Source organism: Dermacentor albipictus, chromosome 6, assembly GCF_038994185.2.
Source record: "Dermacentor albipictus isolate Rhodes 1998 colony chromosome 6, USDA_Dalb.pri_finalv2, whole genome shotgun sequence".
NCBI classification, from domain to species: Eukaryota; Metazoa; Arthropoda; class Arachnida; order Ixodida; family Ixodidae; genus Dermacentor; species Dermacentor albipictus.
The window spans coordinates 15,350,696-15,370,958 of NC_091826.1; the positions used below are offsets into that span (position 1 = coordinate 15,350,696).

General features: G+C 42.8%; 1 protein-coding gene across 3 annotated transcripts; it reads left to right on the top strand.

Moving 5' to 3' along the window:
• Nucleotides 1–333: 333 nt before the first annotated feature.
• Nucleotides 334–20,213, top strand: LOC139060808 (uncharacterized). Of its 3 annotated transcripts, none has more exons than XM_070539976.1 (8): nucleotides 334–372; nucleotides 1,294–1,362; nucleotides 1,915–2,130; nucleotides 3,064–3,171; nucleotides 5,113–5,248; nucleotides 10,649–10,876; nucleotides 14,482–14,731; nucleotides 18,816–20,212. In XM_070539976.1, the coding sequence occupies exons 2-6, from the start codon at nucleotides 1,345–1,347 to the stop codon at nucleotides 10,747–10,749; spliced, it is 579 nt and encodes a 192-aa protein (XP_070396077.1). In that variant the 5' UTR covers nucleotides 334–372; nucleotides 1,294–1,344; the 3' UTR covers nucleotides 10,750–10,876; nucleotides 14,482–14,731; nucleotides 18,816–20,212. The 3 variants fall into 3 exon arrangements, with proteins under 3 accessions (XP_070396077.1, XP_070396076.1, XP_070396074.1); XM_070539975.1 differs by having other exon boundaries at nucleotides 345–838; nucleotides 14,523–14,731; nucleotides 18,816–20,213; XM_070539973.1 differs by having other exon boundaries at nucleotides 345–838; nucleotides 18,816–20,210.
• Nucleotides 20,214–20,263: the final 50 nt, after the last annotated feature.

A 20,263-nucleotide genomic window follows, 5' to 3' on the forward strand; every position in this document is an offset into this window, starting at 1 on the left:
AAAGACTGGAAAACTAACACGTCAGAAACTCCGGTCACCCCGCACTCCAGTACACTGTCACATTGTTGATTCGCACTACTGTAATACACACATAAAGCAAGTTAGGCACCTTCGCAATCTCGTTGGGGATTGCGTTTGGAAAACCGTCGTCTGCAACCGATCGACTCGAGCTGATAAGCAGCAACTAAAGAACTGAAAACAATAAATTTGCCAAGTAACATGGAGCAGTATTTAAAGCCTCAAAATTTTTCATTCACATTTAACGTTTTATGTAGCGTAAATATTATTTTTAGTCATTATCTGACACTACCATTTGATGAGGGCGCGCCCATCGGAAGCGCGTATGGCATGGCGGATGGTAATGTTTAGTTTGTAAGTGCGAACCACATGCGAACGACGATGTGATTATTTGATATCTGGAAGATATTCCCAGTTTATATATGCGTCCTGTGGTATTCCTTCCATAAATTTGGCGTGGTTGTAGATCGCCTGTTATGCCGCATCCTACCGCAAATATCTCAGCGGAATGCCCCGTTCTTGTGACGTCTTAGGTTGTCCGAACGGTTCAGGCAACTCTGCTGTATCTTATCACGTACTGCCGCGGGATGAACCGAGACGTTCCAAATGGCTTGCTGCTGTACCCATGCGAAATCGCGAGGGACGAGCGCCGCCTAAGTTAATGGTGTGCTCACTGCACTTTTCTCCTTGTGATTACGTCTATGATCCCACCCTGAGAGTATCGCTGGGTTGCCACCAAAGACCGGCGCTTTCCCGTACGGCTGTTCCAACGATCGCGCCTGTCACACGCCAAGAGCTAGCCTTGTTGCAGCAGGAGATAGTAAGTGTTGACACATGGAGTGGGCATGTTTCATATTCGATTATATACCTATGGCATAACAGCGCCGATACATTCACAAACACATGGCACTCGACTTAATGAAATGAAACGTATACGTACGATGGAGCTAGGTGCAGCGGTTCTTACTACCAGCGCGACTTGCGAATAGCTACGGGCCAGGACAAGCAGCAGGGCATATGAGTCAATCATTTGCAGCACTCACGCTTAGGTGCCTTGCTTGAACGATTACGTTGTAGCATATGCATACAGTGCAGGCTGTTTCTGGTGACTTCGAATTTGTTGTTATTGCCTTCCGTACTACCTTTTGTAGTCTTTGACTTCATGGCCCTGAAACATAGGTTCCATTGATGTACATGTACTTGCAGCTGTTCTTGAGGCCTAAAATCGTAAATATTTATGCATTATAATGACACCTGACCTTCTCTTTTCTATAGGCAAACAGCGCCGGCCCAAGCACCTTTGGTGATGACGGCTGCAGCCTGCGCATGGAAGGAGATGCGGACGTCAGTATACTTGAGACACTTTTTTGAGCATTTGCAGTGACCACAGTGATGGTAACAATCACGCCTGCACAAGGTCATAAGAGTCACGTTCCCTAAATAAAACATGACTTCCTGCATGACTTCAAGAACATTTTCCTGTTGTGAAGTTTTCATTTGAAGTTCATCTGCACAAACTTGACTCTGGAGTACTCATGGTCGATGTGGTCAAGCGTAATCAACTTAGCCAAAGTCTGCCTTTGTGAAAAGCCTGCTCATAAGAGTCCAGTACGTTTTGAGAAAGTTGAGGTGGTATAAAAGTGCACAGTGGAAATTTTATGTTGACCCTGTGCCATGCATCGGAACTGCTTTATGCATCTGTAAATGAACCTACCCTCTTCAAAAGACCACCTCCACAAGCATTATTGTGATACGGGATATTTGACCAAAAATGGTGCGAAGAAGTTATCTAGTATTGTCTTTTTCTCCCTGAACCACTTTGTTACTACCGTGAACCTCTCCCCTTCCTCCCGAAGTTGCAGACCACAAACTGAGAAGTGCTGGCCTATTTTACAGGTACTGCCACTGGTAGTAAGTGTTGTCGAGGGCCAGCCTTCGTCATCATGGTTGCAAATGGATGAACTCATCAGGGCAGGCAGCTGGATACCACCAAATGGAGCAATGCCTGCAGATTCAAGTGAATGCACAAGGTCCTTCCTTCATGAGAACTTCACCAGGAATATCAGAAACACACTGGCAGTGTCACCAAAACACATGGAGCTTAGCTTACCGGTCGGTAATTACTCCTTGTATCACCACTTTGCTCAACTTGTTATTGCTGATCAGGGTCTGAGACCTGCCACTTTCGAAGTCACACTAACCCTCATATTCAGAAGTGCATCCTAACTTGAAGCCCATGCTTGAGTTAATCTAAAAGACTTCTGTTGTGAATGTGCTGAAGGAAATGCAGTGTCTTTGCCACGTTCATGCAAGGCGTCATTTACACCAAGTCAAGCAAGGGGCTTGAAGTTGACGTGCATTTCTGAATACAAGGGTAAGTCGTACACAGTGATTTTGCAGTCTGCATAAGTACCAGATTTTTGTTTAGTTTTAGACTATTGGAACCAGTCACTCATAACAGAGGTTGAACAAATAGTGTTTTGCTGGTAGATTTAGTTCAGTATGTGAGGGAACACATCCATTAGTCTTGTTGACCAGATTTCACTTTCTGGAGTTTGCTGTGTGCGTTAAAACAGTGAGACAACAGTTATTAAATCGAGGTAGGCCGAATGTGAGTTCCCAGTTGTGCCTACTGAATATCATTACATTTAAAACCTTCCCCTTGCTTCTTTCCATAGTTCCACAATAATTTCCACGATTGCATTGCATGATAAATTATGTGCAAACTTGAGGCTGAAATCTCGTATCATGGTCAGTGCGGTTAGAGAAAACCAGCATAGCTCGAAACCAGGTTATTAGAAGGCGCAGTCATGAGCATCCTTACATGCATGGAAAAGCTTTTCTAGATATTGTGCAATTTCTCAAAACCTTTACATACACAGCTGCTAATTTGAACCTTGTGATGAAAAGCAGCAGTTCTCGGGCATGGTTGTATCAATATCATTCTCCCTTCATTGCTGAGGCTCCCTAGTGTCCCCATGAAATCTGTAATAATCCCGTCAAGGCTATGACTCGCAGTTTGGAAAGCACTGGCTTATCATGCAGGTCTTGTCGCCAGACATCAACCTTGCCAAAGGCCAACCGTCATTATTGTGGTTGAAAGATGGAGTTACCAAGGCATACAACTGGGGTTCACCAAATAGAAAGACATCGGTAAGTTTGAAACCTTCTTCACATCAGGATTTGTTTAATGTGTGCAACAGCAGCACAGTGGGTCGCAGTGGCTGAATACATGGCATTTGCCCCAGTGACTTGTTATGATTCCTCGTTATCGCCATTTTGCTCGGTGACATAGCAAAATTCTTAATCAAGTATTTACTGAGTAAGCTAAATACGTAAAGATTAAGTCTGACTGTGCTGCACTTAGATTGTGTTTGTCTGAAGCCTCTTCTTGTGTCATCCTTTATCAATAAAGCTTCGACATGATTAATGAGCTTGTCAGAGTCCACCGTGAAAGAAAGGAAAGGGCGGCACTGGTGTGAAGTAACAACTAAAGATTTGGGCATAGTGGCCCTGTAAAGTCAGAAAACAAAGAAAAAGGCTTTTGATGGATATATACAGTCGAATGCCTTTACATTTAATGCTTTTATAGTGAAATGAACTGTGTTTGATATGTATTGTGAATGCCTTTACATCAAAGACCACCAACAAATTTACCTGTACAACGAAGGAATTTGGTGTCCCTGGCAGTTGATTTGTGGCTTTACAACAAACACCACATAGCGGTTCCACCACTGCTCTAGGCAGACGTCACTGAGGTGTGCTCTGCACTAGCACTAACCGCAGCACTAGCTACATGCTTGACGAGCATGCTGACGTCGCACGTAGCCCTGCTGCACTGCTTCAGGAATCGCTCAACTCGTACGCTGCTTGTAATCATAACTGACTACCGATGACGTCTTCAAAGCTATCTTGGTTGAAAAGGACGCGAATGTCTGCAAAGGCAACAGTGATGAAGATTCTGATAAAGAACCATGAATTTTAATGGAAAGGGAGGCAATAGCAGCATTCGATGACCCACTGGTTTACTCTGCATAGCTATTGCATTTCTCCACTGAGCATGCTGTGAACCTCAATGCAGTAAGCTTGGCCACAATCGCATATTCTGTCAGACGAATTGTGGCTGAAGAAACTTGCGATTTATTGCACTAAGCCTCACTTGAATTTATGTTAGATAAAGGTTTTCGAACGTACAGGCTTAGCGTGCTCTATTCTGAGTGGTACAATGCGCAGCCTTTACAACGAAGTTGCCTGTATAACAAAGGATATTGGAAATCCAGAGCACTTCGTTTTACAGGTGCTTGACTGTAGTAACTAAGCATCACAATACAGGTAAACCCGAGTACGACGAAATGAATTTATACACTTCATTATATTGAAGGATATAATATATCGAATGATTTCAATATAACGAAATTTCACTGACGCCACGAAGGAAAGGAATACCAATACATTATATGGAGACTTACATGGACACAGGTAGTCAAATGGTTGAACTACAAGCGGCTACTTGCAAACAAAGCTCTCAAATCATGTGTTGCGCGACCAAGAATGACCACCGAAGTGGAACAGCGTCATGTTCCGTATGAAGACTAAGTGCAATAAGATCCTATCATGTGCCATGCATTGCATGTTTTGGGTGCAAGTGAAAGCGTGCGAGGTGGAGCTCATAAGGACAGTGGCTTGATGAGCGCCGTTTTCCCGTGCAAGAAAGGAGGAGCGGAGCGAGTTCGTGGTAAAGCAATCACGCACGCACGAGGGGGGAAAGAAGAGGCGGTGCACGTTGACGAGGTTGGCGTGCCTCTCCTAGGGCGACCGTGGCTGCACGTGGCTGTCAGTGAGCGTTCTGTCCAAAACAAATTCTGACAGTGCACGATACTAGTCATGTGATACCATGCTAGCTTTTATTAAGGTATTATTATTATTATCATAATAGGAAATTTAACCAGCACAATTAAAGTTGGTGAAAAGATTGTGAGCAAGTTATTTGTGCTTTTGCTCGTGGCGGTAAATGCAGTATATGTTTTGTTTTTTACGTTGAGTTCTGTATGTGGAAAACTCAAGCTCTTTATTACATCTGTTAATTGATCGTAGGCCTTTGATGCTGGCAACAGAAGAAAGGAGACACAAGAACACCCTCAACTGAACACGAACAAAACAAGTAAAATTTGTCATCGCGGTATCGGACACAACAAGAGGGTGCAGGTTTGCATCCGTGGAAAAAGGATTGGTGAGTCCGATTGCATTAGGGATCTTGCTTGAACATGTTTTACTCATCATAGGATTAGTGATATCTTACTCTACAGGAAAAGCTCTGTGGAAAGAATTATGGGGAAACAATCTATAATGATTTTCAATGTAAGCAAGTAGTCTGAACAAATGAGCGAGAGAGAGAAAGAGCCAGAGAGCAAGCAAGAGAGAGAGCGGACAAACATTTTCTTTCACAATCCAACCACCAATCATCACCCACCAAAAATGAAAATGGTCAAAAGAGCCAAAAACAGCTATATGCTTTTAAAGTTACTAGTGCAGTAGCACCGCCGTAATGCAGTTCTCATTGTGGACAGTGAAATTATACTGATAACGGCTAAAATTAATCTTATGTAAGGCTAAAAATACTCTTAAATATAATGCAAAAAGAAGCATCTGCAAATAGCCCATATACCTCTTGACATTATGTAAAGTTCATTCCATATATTTTTTAGAAGAATCCCATGGTTAATCAAAATTGGTATGCTTGAGAGGGTGTGTTTGGAGACACCTTAATTAGATGGTTCCACCGACTTGCTAAGGCTCATGATTGCGAGTCTCATCTGAATCGCATCTCATCTGCACTTTCTGTTGACTCCTACTGAGAAGTCAACTTTACAAATACTGAACGTGACAAATGCAGCTTTATTAAATATTGTGAACTTTTATTGTTCCAACTCATTATACAATTAGTATTTTGTGTACTATTATTCATCTTAATTTCAGCTTATACAGGACAGGCGTCTGAGCAGCCGACAAGCTTCAAATCATTGTATTATGGCGCAGCCATGCGTTTGTCAGACCCATGCAAGGGTGCTTTGGGAGCTTTCCTTTTGAGTTTCAGTACTAACTTTATGTTGCTTGTGGTGCCCAGTAGGACAGTATACAGCCACACATTATTAAAGTAGACACTTTGGTTCATGGTGAAAACTACTACTACTGTTGTTGTTGTTGTTGTTGTTGTTGTTGTTGTTAAGCTCTTATTATTATGATCATAATAAGAAATTTAACTAATACAATTAAAGTTTGCGAAAAGATTGTGAGCAATTGATTTGTGCTTCTGCTCATGGCGGTGAATGCAGTATGTTTTGGTTCATTGAAATCTTGGCATCCTCAGAAGCGTTCTTCTGCTGTCCGTGGACATTAAACAAAGCCACAGTACACTCTCAAGCACTTCAATCGCCGCTTACCATAGGCGTGATGGAAGGCCTCGCAATAATCTACATTTCCAGAGAACGTGTTGAATCGTCTGATACCAAACAAGCCCACTTTGGCCTCAAACAGCTTCTTCCTCATTAGCAATTCCTCATAAAAGGAGCTTGAGAGCCCACTAACCCTAGCTTACTTTTTGTTTCTTGTGTTCTGTAAGTCATGCAAGTGGGATGTTATTGTTCAGGCCACTGTGCTTCCCTGAACTCAGCAGACTAAGTGCCATTGTGGTATCTGCACTTAACATTTGTTTCTTCTGTTTGTTTAGCAGGCTACGCTGTGAAAGCTATTCTACTAGTGTGGTCATAAATGTGTTTGTGCATTTTACACAAACACTTGCACAAACACTATCTTTTTCTACCTGCAACACCTTCTGTGAAATAACTACTTGATAGTTTAAAACTACAACTTGTGGATGTAATATTACATCAAATCACGCTTTATTTGGCCATCTTTGTGCTTCCAGTATGGGATGCACTATGTTTGAAGCATGAGAGCTGTGGATGCGCTGTGGCCAGTGGTCGCATAAATGTGTCACTTCATTTGTTCAAATTTGTCACCTGCTATGTCATAAATAAATCTAATTTTGCAATATAAAAGTGTAAGACTTAATGCTACATCAAATTACATATGATTAATGCCCTTTATCTTTGTTTCATATGTTTTCTTGTTGCAATGTGGGAAGCTGTCCACTTTGTCTCCTGCCTGACACCGTGTACGTACATGGACAATACTTTCCGATTCAAAATCAACACTGCAAGCCATTGAGTCTTGCTCAACAAGAAGCCACTGTGTTATGTGTTAGCATTGGACATTGTACAGGTATTCAATCTCGTGCAGTGGAATGGTCGCTCTATTACCTTTCAGTGGGTATCTGGAATCTGTCTTGGCTGGCAATGAGCTAGCTAATGCAGAGGCAAGAGCCGCTGTTTCTAAAGCAGTCAATGCAGAGATACCATATTTGCAAAGCGATATAAACTATTTGTTGACTTTGCTCATGTGAGATTACATATTAGATTACTGGGCTCAACTGGACCACTGGTACACGTGCCTGTGAGAAATAGACTCTGGCAGGCCTTTTTGCCTCCCAGCCAAACTCAAGCGAAGCCCAGCAAGTATGCTTATTAAATCCACCTGGGCATCCCCTTCACTCGACACTGCACATATTTTTATTGGTCGCATGGACAGCCCAAACTGTGATCACTGAAAAGTATCTGTTTTGCAGCTGCCCTCTATACACGTCACACTAGAAGACGCTGGCTTCTACGCTAGCAGGCATTGGCAGGCAAACATTGTCTGAAAGTATTTTTTGTCCACTGCGTGTGACCACACAGTATCAACAACAGCTACAAGGCCTGTTCTGGACTGTTTAAACAGCACCAAACTAGACTTGAAATGTTAAGGAAACCAATGTGTTACGTGGTTATTCTATATATGCATTCTCTCCTGGTGTCCTCATTAGCATCTTTCATCACTCTATCCCCTCTCCTCCTCCCCGTGTGCAGAGCAGAAGGCCAGAGCATACTAGCTCAGGGCGACGCCTGTGCCTTTCCTCTAATAAATTCTCTCTCTCTTGTTTCATATGTGGCACACTGTTTTCTTCGTCGCGAATGCAAGCTGTTAGAGAAGCCTCTCTCATCTTCATAGTGTTGCCTGCTATGTATGAAATGGAGTAAAGTGATGGCATTAAAACTTGGACAACACTCTTTCACCGATGGATACTTGAGAATCCTATGCTATCCGAACTGCCTCAAGCACGTGGGGGAATGGATGGCTTGCAATTCATTCTTGTGCATTGAATATTGTAGGGTATCAAGGCAGGCTGATGTGATAAAGTCGCCTTACACTACAGTTGCCCCGCAGCCACAGCCCTGCGGCCGTATTCACATGGTTTGTAGGGAAGCCTGAAATATGTAAACTCTTGTAGAGATTACGAGTGGCACCTTGCAATATCAGCCAGGATTACCTTTAGCCTTAACTTCTGGTAAAATATTTGCAAGAATCTAATGCAGGCACCTGAATGTATTTTTCATAATAGCAAATGAAAGCCTGTTTTGAAAGATCATTCGCACTGTAAAGTGTAAAACCTATTTCAAGTTCTCTTGAAGCAATAGCCTGCTGAAAAGAGGAATGGCAAGACCAACTAGTTCAGCACCCTTTTTTTTTCTTTTTTTTTTTGCAAGCCTGAAAATGATTTGAGCTCCTATGTTGCCCCATGCTTCTTCCAGGGACTTCCAGTGTGCTTTATTTTGTGCTTGTAAATAACATCACGTGGTGCAAGGGGCTGTTAAATAATAATGAAGTTGGGAGCACAGACTCACTTGTGGGCAGTTAAGGCCACCTTCATTGCAGTGTTAAAGAAAAAAAAAATCTTACTGAACCTCACTTTTCTGACAGAACTTTTTTGTATGGTCTTGCTTTGTATGATCGACTCAATCATTTGCACGTGATGTTGGGAGCATACACCAGCTTGTGTGCCATCAAGCCTACTTTTATTACAGCGTAAAAAAAAATTGTCAGTTTTACCCAAAGACGAAGCATTGAAAGCGATAGCATGGTTTAGCGTTGCTCTGAAAGCATCTCAAGAGGCTGGCGTGATGGGCATGCCAGTAGTGTTGCAGGTGTTGCCCTCGATAGCGTAGGAGATGGGATTAACAGAAAACACACAGACACTGCTTGGCAACGTCGGAGCGCTCGGTGTCCCAGTTTGACCGTGGTTGAGCTTGAAGGTCAGATTTACACAACCAGGCGTTTTCTCGGTTTGTACTTAGAGTAGTAGAGCTATAGCTCTAAAATCTTTTTCCTAGCAAAATTTGCATTTCTGAGAAATTTGAGCGTGATCTTGCTTTATATCAGATTCATTTGCACGCAGAAAAATAAAATTCCATCCTATTGGTAAATTTCTTTCATTTCTTTGCTGTCCTTAAAGGGTTAAGGGACTTTGATAAAACACTCAGCGTGTTGTTCATGTTCAAAACCATTCTGTGAGGTTCACAATATTTGTTGACAATATTTGAGCATAAGTATTGTACTGGCCAACACTATGTATATTAATGAAATGTTAATGTGCTATAGGCTTCCGTGCACTGAGTTCTCGTAGGTACAACCTGGCCACATTTGGTTTCCTTAAGAATTGTCTATAATTTTAGCAGGCCATAACAGTGAAGGTCATATTAACCTGGCATGACTACTATTATAGGCAAGAATGTGCAGTTGAGCACTTTAGTGCTTAATGTATTAGAAGCGTTAAATTTCTTTATCTTTTACTTATTTCAAAGACAACATAAGCACAAAACATTCAGGAAAATGTGTGGACATAAATTATTGTGGTCACAAGAATAAAAAATTAACATTATTCAGGTCTAGAGGATTCCATCTGATAGGTCTAACTAAAAAGTCTTTGAGCTTGCTGCCTATGCCAGACCTGTCAGAGTAAGGATTATGTATATATCTTATGCGAAATAGTAACCGATGCAAAAGGATAGAAAGTAGGGCGAGTTGGTACGGTAACATGATCTTGCAGCTGATCTGTATCGTCCTGTCTGCTTCTAGTCTGTGTCCGTGTCACTTCGCGCTACAATCCAATATCATAGTAACCGATTATGGGTTTTGTGCACCACTAAGATGGCATTGTCATCTAACTTGCACTACTGGCATGTGTTTCTTAGCAATTTCAGTTAGGCAGCTTGTATGACATCCTTGATGTCACAAATACTTGCAATAAACTTGGGCAACGGATTCTTCACTGCAGTAAATTGCAAATTCATAAGTAGAATTGTAAAAATTTCTAAATGTTAAATAATTTATGCCACTGCAGTGCCAATCAAATCCTCTGCAGTAACACTCGGGAGGTGTGCATCATTTGAACAAAAAAAAAATCTCGGCCCAGAATTTTATTTCTGCATTCCTTCAAAATTAAATGAATCTGCATGTTCAATTTCATTGACCTTGAACTGAATGCAGCCACCGTAAATGGCATGTTTCTTCTTTGCAACATAGTGCAGTTCAGAATGAGCATGTACTGTATGAAGTACTGTAGTTAATCGCTGTAGTCTAGTCTCTACTCATGACACTATACAATTCCATTTGACAATTTTTCAAGGGCAGATGTGATTGCTGCTCAAACTCCTTGATTTTAGTCAGTATCTCGCTTCATTCTTTTCTGCTGCAGGGGCTCAGGTGAATACGACTATGAAGGAGGTTATGAGTGAGGGTCTGCAAACTGATATTCCTGACATGCCAGTGTTGACATCAGCATCAACTCAAACATAGTGATGTACCCCTGAAGAGGGTGGGAACACCAGGCTCAACATAACACGATGAACACATGATGACCAGCATAAAGGCTTTAAGATGTCACACCTCGGGCTACTCCACAGTTGCAACTGCTGAATGACAGGTAAGCACGCTTCACTGTCTTCTAGGAACGTTATAGAGGATCAGTAACTCAAATAAATAAAAAAAAACATAGCAGATTCATAAAAAAATTTTATGCAGTCGAACCCACTTATAACTATACCAGATTTAACATTAGAGAGTTTTAGAATAGGGGCCCCAAACGTTTTGGGGCCCCAAAGAAATAGCGTCGAAGCCACTGCGCATGCGCAAGACGCAAACTCCGTTTGGGTTTTGCGTTGGGAACGCTATTTCACCGATTTAGCGTGAGCCCAAATAGCGGCCCCAAAAACTTTGCGTCGGCAAACATGGCGGCACCCATCGAAGCGACGGCTCTAACCTAGCACAAAACTGGGTTCGATTCGCGGTAACGCGTGAAGTTCGCAAGCTAGGAGAAGTGACTGCGGTTATCGCTTTCTCTCAACGAGCGTGTGTTGTGAAGATTGACTCATTAGACGCCGCTGATTTTGAATTCGATTGTGGATTTTATGGCTCGTAGGCCTAACACGGCTCAGCTTGGCTGGTGAAGGCTAGTAAAGTTGGTTTGCTCAAAACTAAGCGCAACTAATTGCTTGCTGCTTATAGAATAACCTCTAAATTGTAATTAAACGCGAATACATGCAAGTCAAAGTTATTATTCCTATCACAAAATGGTACATTTTATTTAATTATTTCTAATAGCTTTTCTTTGACGCCATAGTGGCGCTGTCAGCGCAAGACGGTATCCGCAAACGTAAAACCCTATTCTAAAACTCTTCAGTCCTACGTGCCCCAACGCTAACACCCGCAAAGCTCTTTGGGGCCCCAAAGTATTGGGGCCCCTATTCTAAAACTCCCTATTATATCGGTTATAATAATGAAAAGCTGCTGCAGCAACCTTTATATGTTTTCCATGGTGAAATAACCCGCTTACTATGATGCCCCGATGCCGCATTATTGGTTATAACGATGAAGTCTGGCTGCTGGGTGTACGTGCTGGAAAGTCGTGAAATACAAAATCCTTGAAAAGAAAAAAGAAAACGAGAAATTCAAGCTGCTGCACAATGGCCCGCTGCCCCAACAGCCACTACGTACTCACACGAATGATCTGTGCCCATAGCTCTATTCGTCTTTGGTGGTTGAGTCGAAATCGTTTCTGACCTCGTGGTGTCTCAGCCTTGTTTGACTCGCTGCCGAAATGGAAGATGGCTGATCCGCCCACTGATCGTCGTCAACACACAACATTGCCAGTGAAATGAAAGTGAATGGCTATAGATTTGGAAACTAAGTGCTTCTAACCGATAAGGTGAACATCGCGAACATGCTTGCATCGGATAGTGACAGTGATGACGGCAGCGATGACGCAGTAGGGCAGGCTGCCTCAATGTTGTCCTCACAGGAGCCCCAGCAGATGACTCAAGCCTTCCCTCCGGTGCTTCGTTTTCACGAGGAACCTTCCCAGGAGCACCTGGATGTCTTGGAAAACGATATCAACAAGCTTCGCATAAAGCATGCAAGGCTGATGGACATAGGGTTTTCTCACAGATGCTGCTGCAGCAACCTTCCTGCATTTTTTAGAGGCACCTTGTGGGGCCACCAAAGTGATGCCTCGGCGGAGCTTATGTTGTGTCACTTGCCGCCTGTGATCCCTCTTTGCAGTTATTGTAGCAGTGCCATTCTTGAACGCCGACAGCCGCGGCTTGTTAACAACACGCGATCGGAGCATGCAGAAAGCAGAGTTAAAACAGGTAAACGAGTCAACATCCACCAAAAGCCGGATGCAGAAAGATGGTGGGGAGGATAACTGACCTCCCCGCCATTATAGTAATTATCTTGGAACAGCTACGTCATCCCCCATTTTGATTTTTTTTTCTTTTTTTCATACAACCCGGTTATAACAATGGAATTTTCATGGCATTTGAATATTGTTATAAGTAGGTTCAACCATATATCTAAATTTTTTCTTTAATACTAAACCGAGAGAAATGTAGGCTTCCCTGTTTGAATGTGACACCCAGACTGTCACACCACTGACATCAACGCAACATTGTGGATTGCATGCCGTCGTTCGTCTATTTTAGCAGCTTTAAGTGCAAAAAAAGGCTTGCAAGGGTTGTCAGCTTGAGCCTTTGCTAAATCTTGGAAGTCATACCAGTTTTTCCTCACTGATGGACATTTAACCAACACCGAGCAGGAGCAGGTGCTTTGGGAATAAATTACGTCTCACTTAACAGGAAAGTTCATGGTGGCATTGCTGCCCACCATTCTGCAGTGAATTCCTATTCATGTCTTGCTGTCTGGATTTTGCAGTCACCACATGGATGTGTGTGCCAGACATGACCCCTTGAATATAGGAGCAGTTTAGATTAACCAATAATGCCTGAACCTAATGACCACAGTACCAATTGACTGCGTGTCAACAAGGGTGGAAAGCTAAAGCACCCTTGTTCACAGATGCACTTTAAGAAACTCCAGTTTGTCAAAATTGACTAAATTTGTTGGAAATCCTTCACTATGGTGCCCGTAAATATTCTAAGTGTTGCTTTGGGAAGCCAAGTCTTATCATTTAAACAGTCGAGCGTTAGTTCGACTGATATGGTGTCTCTTTGGACGAATTGTTAGTTCGTGAATAGGAAAATATTTGAGCACAGAAAGGGAAAGAAAAAGCAAGAACAAGTTCTGTGTTGTCTTCTTACACTTGTACCCATTTTTTTTTTTTCCTTTACTGCACTACAAACCTTTCGCCATTCTAGTTCCGATGGAAATGTCAAAATCGAAACTCTCACTCTGCGAGTGGAGCAGTGTAGTTGTCCTTGATGTGGCACGCCTTCCATGGAACATCTCCTTATAAATTGAAACTATACAACTTTTGGACATAGAGTTTGGTCAGGTCGCTTATTGTTTGTACACCTTCGTGCTTCCAATGTGCAATGCACTGTGGTTTAGTTGTGAGCACTAGCAGTGCTCTGGGGCCACTGCTCGCAGGAGTCACTCCACTCGTGTGGTGGTAAATAGGCTCAAGAGATGCGATGCTTTCAATGTAATGAATATGTCATATTTTGCTATAACACACTATGAGACTTAATGTTAGAGTGAATTATGTGATGCATTTCTGTCTCTTTTACTTTTTCACATATAACACACTATATTTTAGTCACAAATAAGAGGAGTGGGTGAAGTCTCTCTAGGTTCGTAAGGCTGCCTGCTATGTATGAAATGGAGTATAAGTGAAGCTAAGAACCACATACGTAATGAGCAATGGAACAAGAAATTATATCCGTGATGTTAGCATACAAGAAGACGGCAGTGTGGATTAGGAAACAAATGGGTGCAGCTACTAATCTAGTTGTGAGTAAGAAATGGAGTTGGGCAGGCCACATTATGTGACGAGCAGATAAACGGAGTTCTATCACATTAACAGAATAGGTGCTGAAGGAAGGGAAAACACAGTTGAGGACTACAAAGGATTATGTGATACGATGAAACTTAGAAATTTGTAGGCATAAAATGGTATCAGCTGATGATGGACAGGGGTAACTGGAAATCGCTGGGAGAGGGTTTCGTCCTGCAGTGAACATAACATAGGCTGCTGATGATGCTTTTTCATTGTTCCCCGCATCTTTCTTGCAGCTGCACCTACATTGCCTGTACCCCTCCACATTCTGGTGCAGTAAGCCATGTTGGGCTCAAGCATGGATCGCAGCTGGAATCTGAAGTCTGGCATGCACACCTACAAGTTGCCAAGTCGGCCTCTAGTCAGAATGAAGCTGAAGAGCGACATCAACACAGCCACTGTATTGCTGCTCTCTGGACTACCATTGTCGTATTGATCTTTTCACTGCCAGAACACCTATCTTCTTGCCACTATGAGCACGCCAAGGTTTGCACCTTTTTCTGTTGTCAGATTCGTACTCAACTTGATCAAACCAAATGTGCTAAAAACTCAACCACATTTTACATCTGAACCAGACTTCAGTTATTCAAGGCAAACAAGCCTTAGCAAGTTGAACAATATTAGCACTCTATGACCGTCAAGACTGTGCTCCTCGCACTGGTACACATGTACATATGTTGTGTTTATTCGAATGTAGGCCAATAGTTTTTTTTTTTTTTTTTCAAATAGTACTAACCTTATGCCAAACTGTAGGATCAACTTAGATTCCAGGATTTTAAAATATGCCCCAGGTTTTCATTGAAACTGATAAATATGATGCATAGCTAGTGCCATCTAGAAGAGTCAGTATCACAGCCACTACTAACCCCGCCAGTAGCCAACTGAAGTACACTAGCAACGTCACCATTTTGACCAGTGTCGTATTGGCATGGTTCTAATACACTCCTGTGCCGTTATCGTAATGGCACCAAACAGGCGATGCCACTATCCTGCCACTTTCTTATGAAAAGTTGCGCTAAGAGGCATCATCAAACATTCAAGCCGGGTGGGACTTCAATATCGATGAGAAACATGTCCGTCGTTGGAGGGGACATCAGGAGACACTTTTTGCGTGTGCCAGCCACAATGAGGAGATGACAGTGATAAGGAAGTTAGCGATGCTGAATGAGCTCGGCACGTTCGTATTCAAAGAATGCTATTTTCATTTTGTGAACGCTGTCCTCGCATTATTGTTCTTCAGACTTTCGGGGGTCGGCTCATCTGGGCTGGCCTAGATTCAAGTAAATACCATGTGTGTGTGCATGCACACACACGCGCACATTATGGTAAAATAAAGTGCTTACGTCACTGCTTCCATACTGCATTATCGGTTATAACAACTAAATCTGACTACTGAGTGTGAGTGCCGAAAGGAAAAGAATGCGTAATAGTACTTGCGGAAAAAATACTGAAAAATAAAATTCATCGACGGTTACAATACTTCCTCATGCGAAATTTGAGTGCAGTTGGTTAGGTCTTTTGAAGTCGTGATATATTGAAGCAAAGAATTTGAATCTGAACGACACAATCCTCTCGGCTGTGGCGCCTCTGCTTGGGCAGCTCATTTAGCAGCAACAGAAGAAGCACATCCACCGGTTCAGTAATGCATTGTTCAAAAAGAAAGCGTGAACATAGGAACGCATGGCTCACACGGAGTGCTTTCTCTAGCGGTGGCAGTGCATGTGAATCAGCACGTGCGCAGTGGGTCTGAAGCCCACACCAGTGCTTTGTTTCCATATATGGTGTTGGTGGACGCACTCTCCGCATGCCTTAGTAATGATGTCATCAGCAACCGGGTGACGGCGCACGCTACTATGGCACCATCTCGTAGCGGGTCGCCGCCGTGGAGCATGTCTTGTGCAGCACTCTGCTTTCCTCCTCACCCTTTTGCCATGCTCTCCTCCGCTTTCATCCTTACACTTCTGTTGTATCCTCCTCCTCCACTTGTCTCCTCGTGCTCTCTTCGCCATCGTCGCCTTTCATCCTCCACTGTGCTCTACCTTTGTTCTGCCAGTTACGCCGAGGCCAGCGCTCAGCACAGGAATGGGCACTTAAGAGCTGCACTCTAAAAAGTGCTAGCCACTTTACTACACTCACCTTTGTTCCATGCACCTTGCACGTCACGCCTTCGTCACATTACCTCGAAAAAGAAAGAGAATGTGAGCTGCTTCGCCACACCCACCTCTGTGCAGTGCACCCTGCACAACATGCCTTCATAGATGATGCCTTTGTCACATCGCATCGCTGGCCTCGCACTGCCAGCCTCACATGCCCCTCTCCCATCTCCCTTCCACCCTCACGCAGACATCAGAGGGGTGGAAGGGAAGCTGAAGAGGGGCGACAGAAGCGTGCCATGCGGGGTGTGCTGAACAAAGGTGTGTGTGTGTGTGTGTGACGAAGTCACTTGCGTTTTCTTCTCTCTCTCTCTCTCTCTCTGATACCCTGGATTTTGCATTCCATTTCATTCCGGCACAAACACACCGTCACCAGATTTAATTTTTATAGCCCATAATGTGGCATGAGAACGTTGTAGTAAGCAGTTTATTTTACCATAGAGCACACACAAAAGTTCACAGTGCTGCAGCTGTTACATCCAAATATGTTACATTTGTTACATTGTTACATCAGAATATTGTGAAAATCAATAATTCTATTAGTGGGTTCCAAGGTACTTCTTTCCCTCTTATTAAATGTTCAAATGTTTGTCCCCTCTACCTTTTTTGTGCAGCCAGATTATAACAGTTATAACAATGGAAGTTTCTTGGCACTTGAAAATTGTCGTAAGTGGGTTCTGCTATACACAGTAGTTATCATTGTGTTGCAAAGATGCTGTGCTACCTCAGCTGGAGAGCATTTAACTTGTACGAACAATATTCGAGACTTACGTAAGACTCCAGGTGCAAGGGAGGGGAACTTGGGCTAGTTGGCAATGATTCATCTTTGGAAAGTAACAGTGCCAAACAGACAAGGGCTTAGGCAAAGAACATGACGTTGGCGCCGAGCCTCGCATCAAGTTTCTCACAAGATTTGCTAGACTCTTGTCACATTTGATGCTGTTGACAGTTTTTTTTTTTTTTTACGTTAGCGTGAAGCTTTTACTATAAAGATGGTCTTCCTGCACTATTCCTTCTTATTGTTTTCACTTGCTGTGGTGGCTTGTCTCTTATACAGTGCTGTTGAACAGAACTTCAATATTTCAGTTCCTAGATGCATTGATCGCATTCATGCATGTATTCATGCATGCAGATGCATTGATCACATCAAGGTGCAAAGAAATCTGTGCACCAAGATCCAAGTGCCCATTAAGCCCCAGAGTGTTTTGGACAAGCTCAACTCGTCAACAGCAATAGTCATTTTTCTTCTACTCTCTAGATGGCTGAAGTGCCAGCATTTAAAATCCATGGTTATTTCGCTTTTTTTTCTTTCTTTCTTTTTTAATACATAGATGTTGGGCCTTTTTTAGCACCTCGACCGCCACATTGATTCAGTCTTCATGTTCTACAACATAGATGGCAGCCGTTTCATCGGCACTGGAAAGCCGCATTTATTGCAGTTCTTGTTTTCTCCTACATAAAGGCAGCACTTTGTAGGCACTCAAAGACCATGTTTTTGGAATCAAGTGCTTTTTGCGCCTTTTTGCAGTTTTGAAATGATGGCGCCTGTACCATTTACGGCAATGACGTGCATATATATGACATAGTGAAGGGTAAAATGTGGTTTTCACATTTGAAACAAACCAAATAGGTTGAAAATGCTTTTGAAGGGTTTTCAATGGAGTGAAATTTTAAAATAAGCCTTTAAAAGAAAAGTAAGGTCACTTTTGGTCATACTATAAGATACAGTTTAAAGAGACACTAAATATAAAAATAATTTTGGCAGTATTAGAAATTACCTTTGTACAGTTCAAAAAATTCACTCTTGCCTTGGAGGCTTGTTAAACAATTAAAGGCATAAGAACAACAGACAACTGGCAACGCCGCTTTAAAGTTTCCATGCTAGCCAGCTGCGACGTCATCAATTTTGACATCTCCTTGGGCCTAGTTCGCGATTTATTGGAAAAGATAGACTGTGTTGTATTAAAGGCCCCAAGACTACAATATTCCAGATATGAAGAAACACTAAAATCTTTGATGTCACAGTGATGTACCAGCACTGGGCTTCAATGCGAAACAAACAAAAAAAAAAGAAATGTGACCTTAATTTTCCCTTCTGATATACAGCTATAGCTGTGAAATTAATGTACCTATATAGAGTTATGAAAGAATACTCCTTCATAAGCTGATTTAGGGTTTCTCTTTAGTGTCCCTAAAGGAATACGGTAGGTCAGAATGCATGCAGAGCCCTTCAGTACACAAGAGTGTAGTATTACTCAGAGACACAAAAAAAAACCAAGCAGTCATTCTTTCTTAGCAGCACATTTAGCATGATACCTTTTTGTTATGCCCCACCACTGGAATGTTGTATTGCCCCACACTGATGGTTACAGCGCAACGAGACCGAGCTGACTTGCCAATGCCCTATTGTTTTTCAGAACTGGCAAATGGACCCAGGCATGCACATCAGGTCATCTGATTGGTGTAAGTGCCAGGCAACAATACATGGAATACTCCACCGAGCCTCATGAAATGATGCATCGAAGATGCCCGGTCAATTAAATGGGCACAGCGTGCCAGAATTCAGTGGTCGAACAGCCATTTCACCTTTCAGCGCAGGTCCTGGCACAGGCAAACGCCGATTTGGTGCAGGGTCCAACGCACATGTACTTACCATATACCGTGCAAATTTTAATTGATATAATCGATATGTTGTGAATACGAGCTTGCGCAAGGCTTACCCTGCAAGCCTGCACTGAACATCATGGAACATATTCTTATCATGCCATGCACATGAGGGAGCTTTAAAATAGGGGCCGAAAGGTAAAAAAATGTAGCGTCACCGCCACTGCACATGCGCAAGACACAAATAGGGTTTTGCATTTGCATCGGCGACATTATTTTACCAAAATATTGCGTCGACGAACATATCGGCAACCATCAAAGTGGCAACTCTCACCATGTACCACATTCAACCTAATTTGCTAAGACCATTTTCAACTATGCACTGCATGCAATTCTGATCGCAGCAGCTCTTTTGCAAAGTCCCGCTATCACCCATAAGCAATCTAAAAAATTTACCTTTAATCCTAGAATGTGACATCCTCCTTCGGCAAATTCTGCGGTATCATGCACATGCGATGAACACCGAAATAAAGTGCCAGCAAGACGGTACAGGGACGTGACGTTGTATGGCCTTCAGAGAAAAATGTGTGAATAATGAACCGGATGACTCCAAAGGGCCTATAGAGTTTCTCACTATATAGTAAAGAAACTCTAAGGACAGGCCTCTGCTTCCTTCTATGATGATGATAGCATGCTGTTGGTTTTGTTTTCAGTTTTGCTAGCTGCAAAGCATCGACGGAAAGAGGGCTTCACTCTTGCATGCTTTGGCCACTTTGGCGCAGGCCCAACGCAGTTTTCCACTAAAACCGTTTTGACGCAGGATAGTGCAAACGACTGCTCTTTGCACCTTTCGGTGCAATTGGCACAGCTCTTGTACCACTGCAGAATTGCGACAGCCAGTAGCGCTTTGTATCATCGTGGGAGGGATGAAAACCTCAGCAAAGTAGTGTGTGCATGACCACAGTGAAGCTGAAGATAGTTACGAAGAAAAGAAAAAGAAAGATGTCAGTGTCAGAAATAAAGCAAGATGGCTGTCACTGTGTCCTAGCTGGTCTGTAGGAGGTCACTGCCTTGAGGAATTATGCCAAGCTCACAGACAGAGTACCATCTATTGCTTCAAATTATTGTGCAACAAAGGACCACCACAAACAGCGTCTGGGAAAGAATAATGTAACAATTCAATTTCGATGCTACTACTATTCCCTTTCACGCTTTAAAGGTCCAAGCACTGCTCCACCTACCTTCGGGCAGTTGGGAACAG

What these genes read in the sequence shown, in the direction of transcription:
- LOC139060808 (XM_070539975.1), top strand. Translation starts at nt 527, where the DNA reads ATGCCCCGTTCTTGTGACGTCTTAGGTTGTCCGAACGGTTCAGGCAAC. An exon ending in CACCAAATAGAAAGACATCG is followed by an intron (nt 3,172 to 5,112) that starts GTAAGTTTGAAA and finishes AATTGATCGTAG; the next exon opens with GCCTTTGATGCTGGCAACAG. An exon ending in CATCCGTGGAAAAAGGATTG is followed by an intron (nt 5,249 to 10,648) that starts GTGAGTCCGATT and finishes TTTCTGCTGCAG; the next exon opens with GGGCTCAGGTGAATACGACT.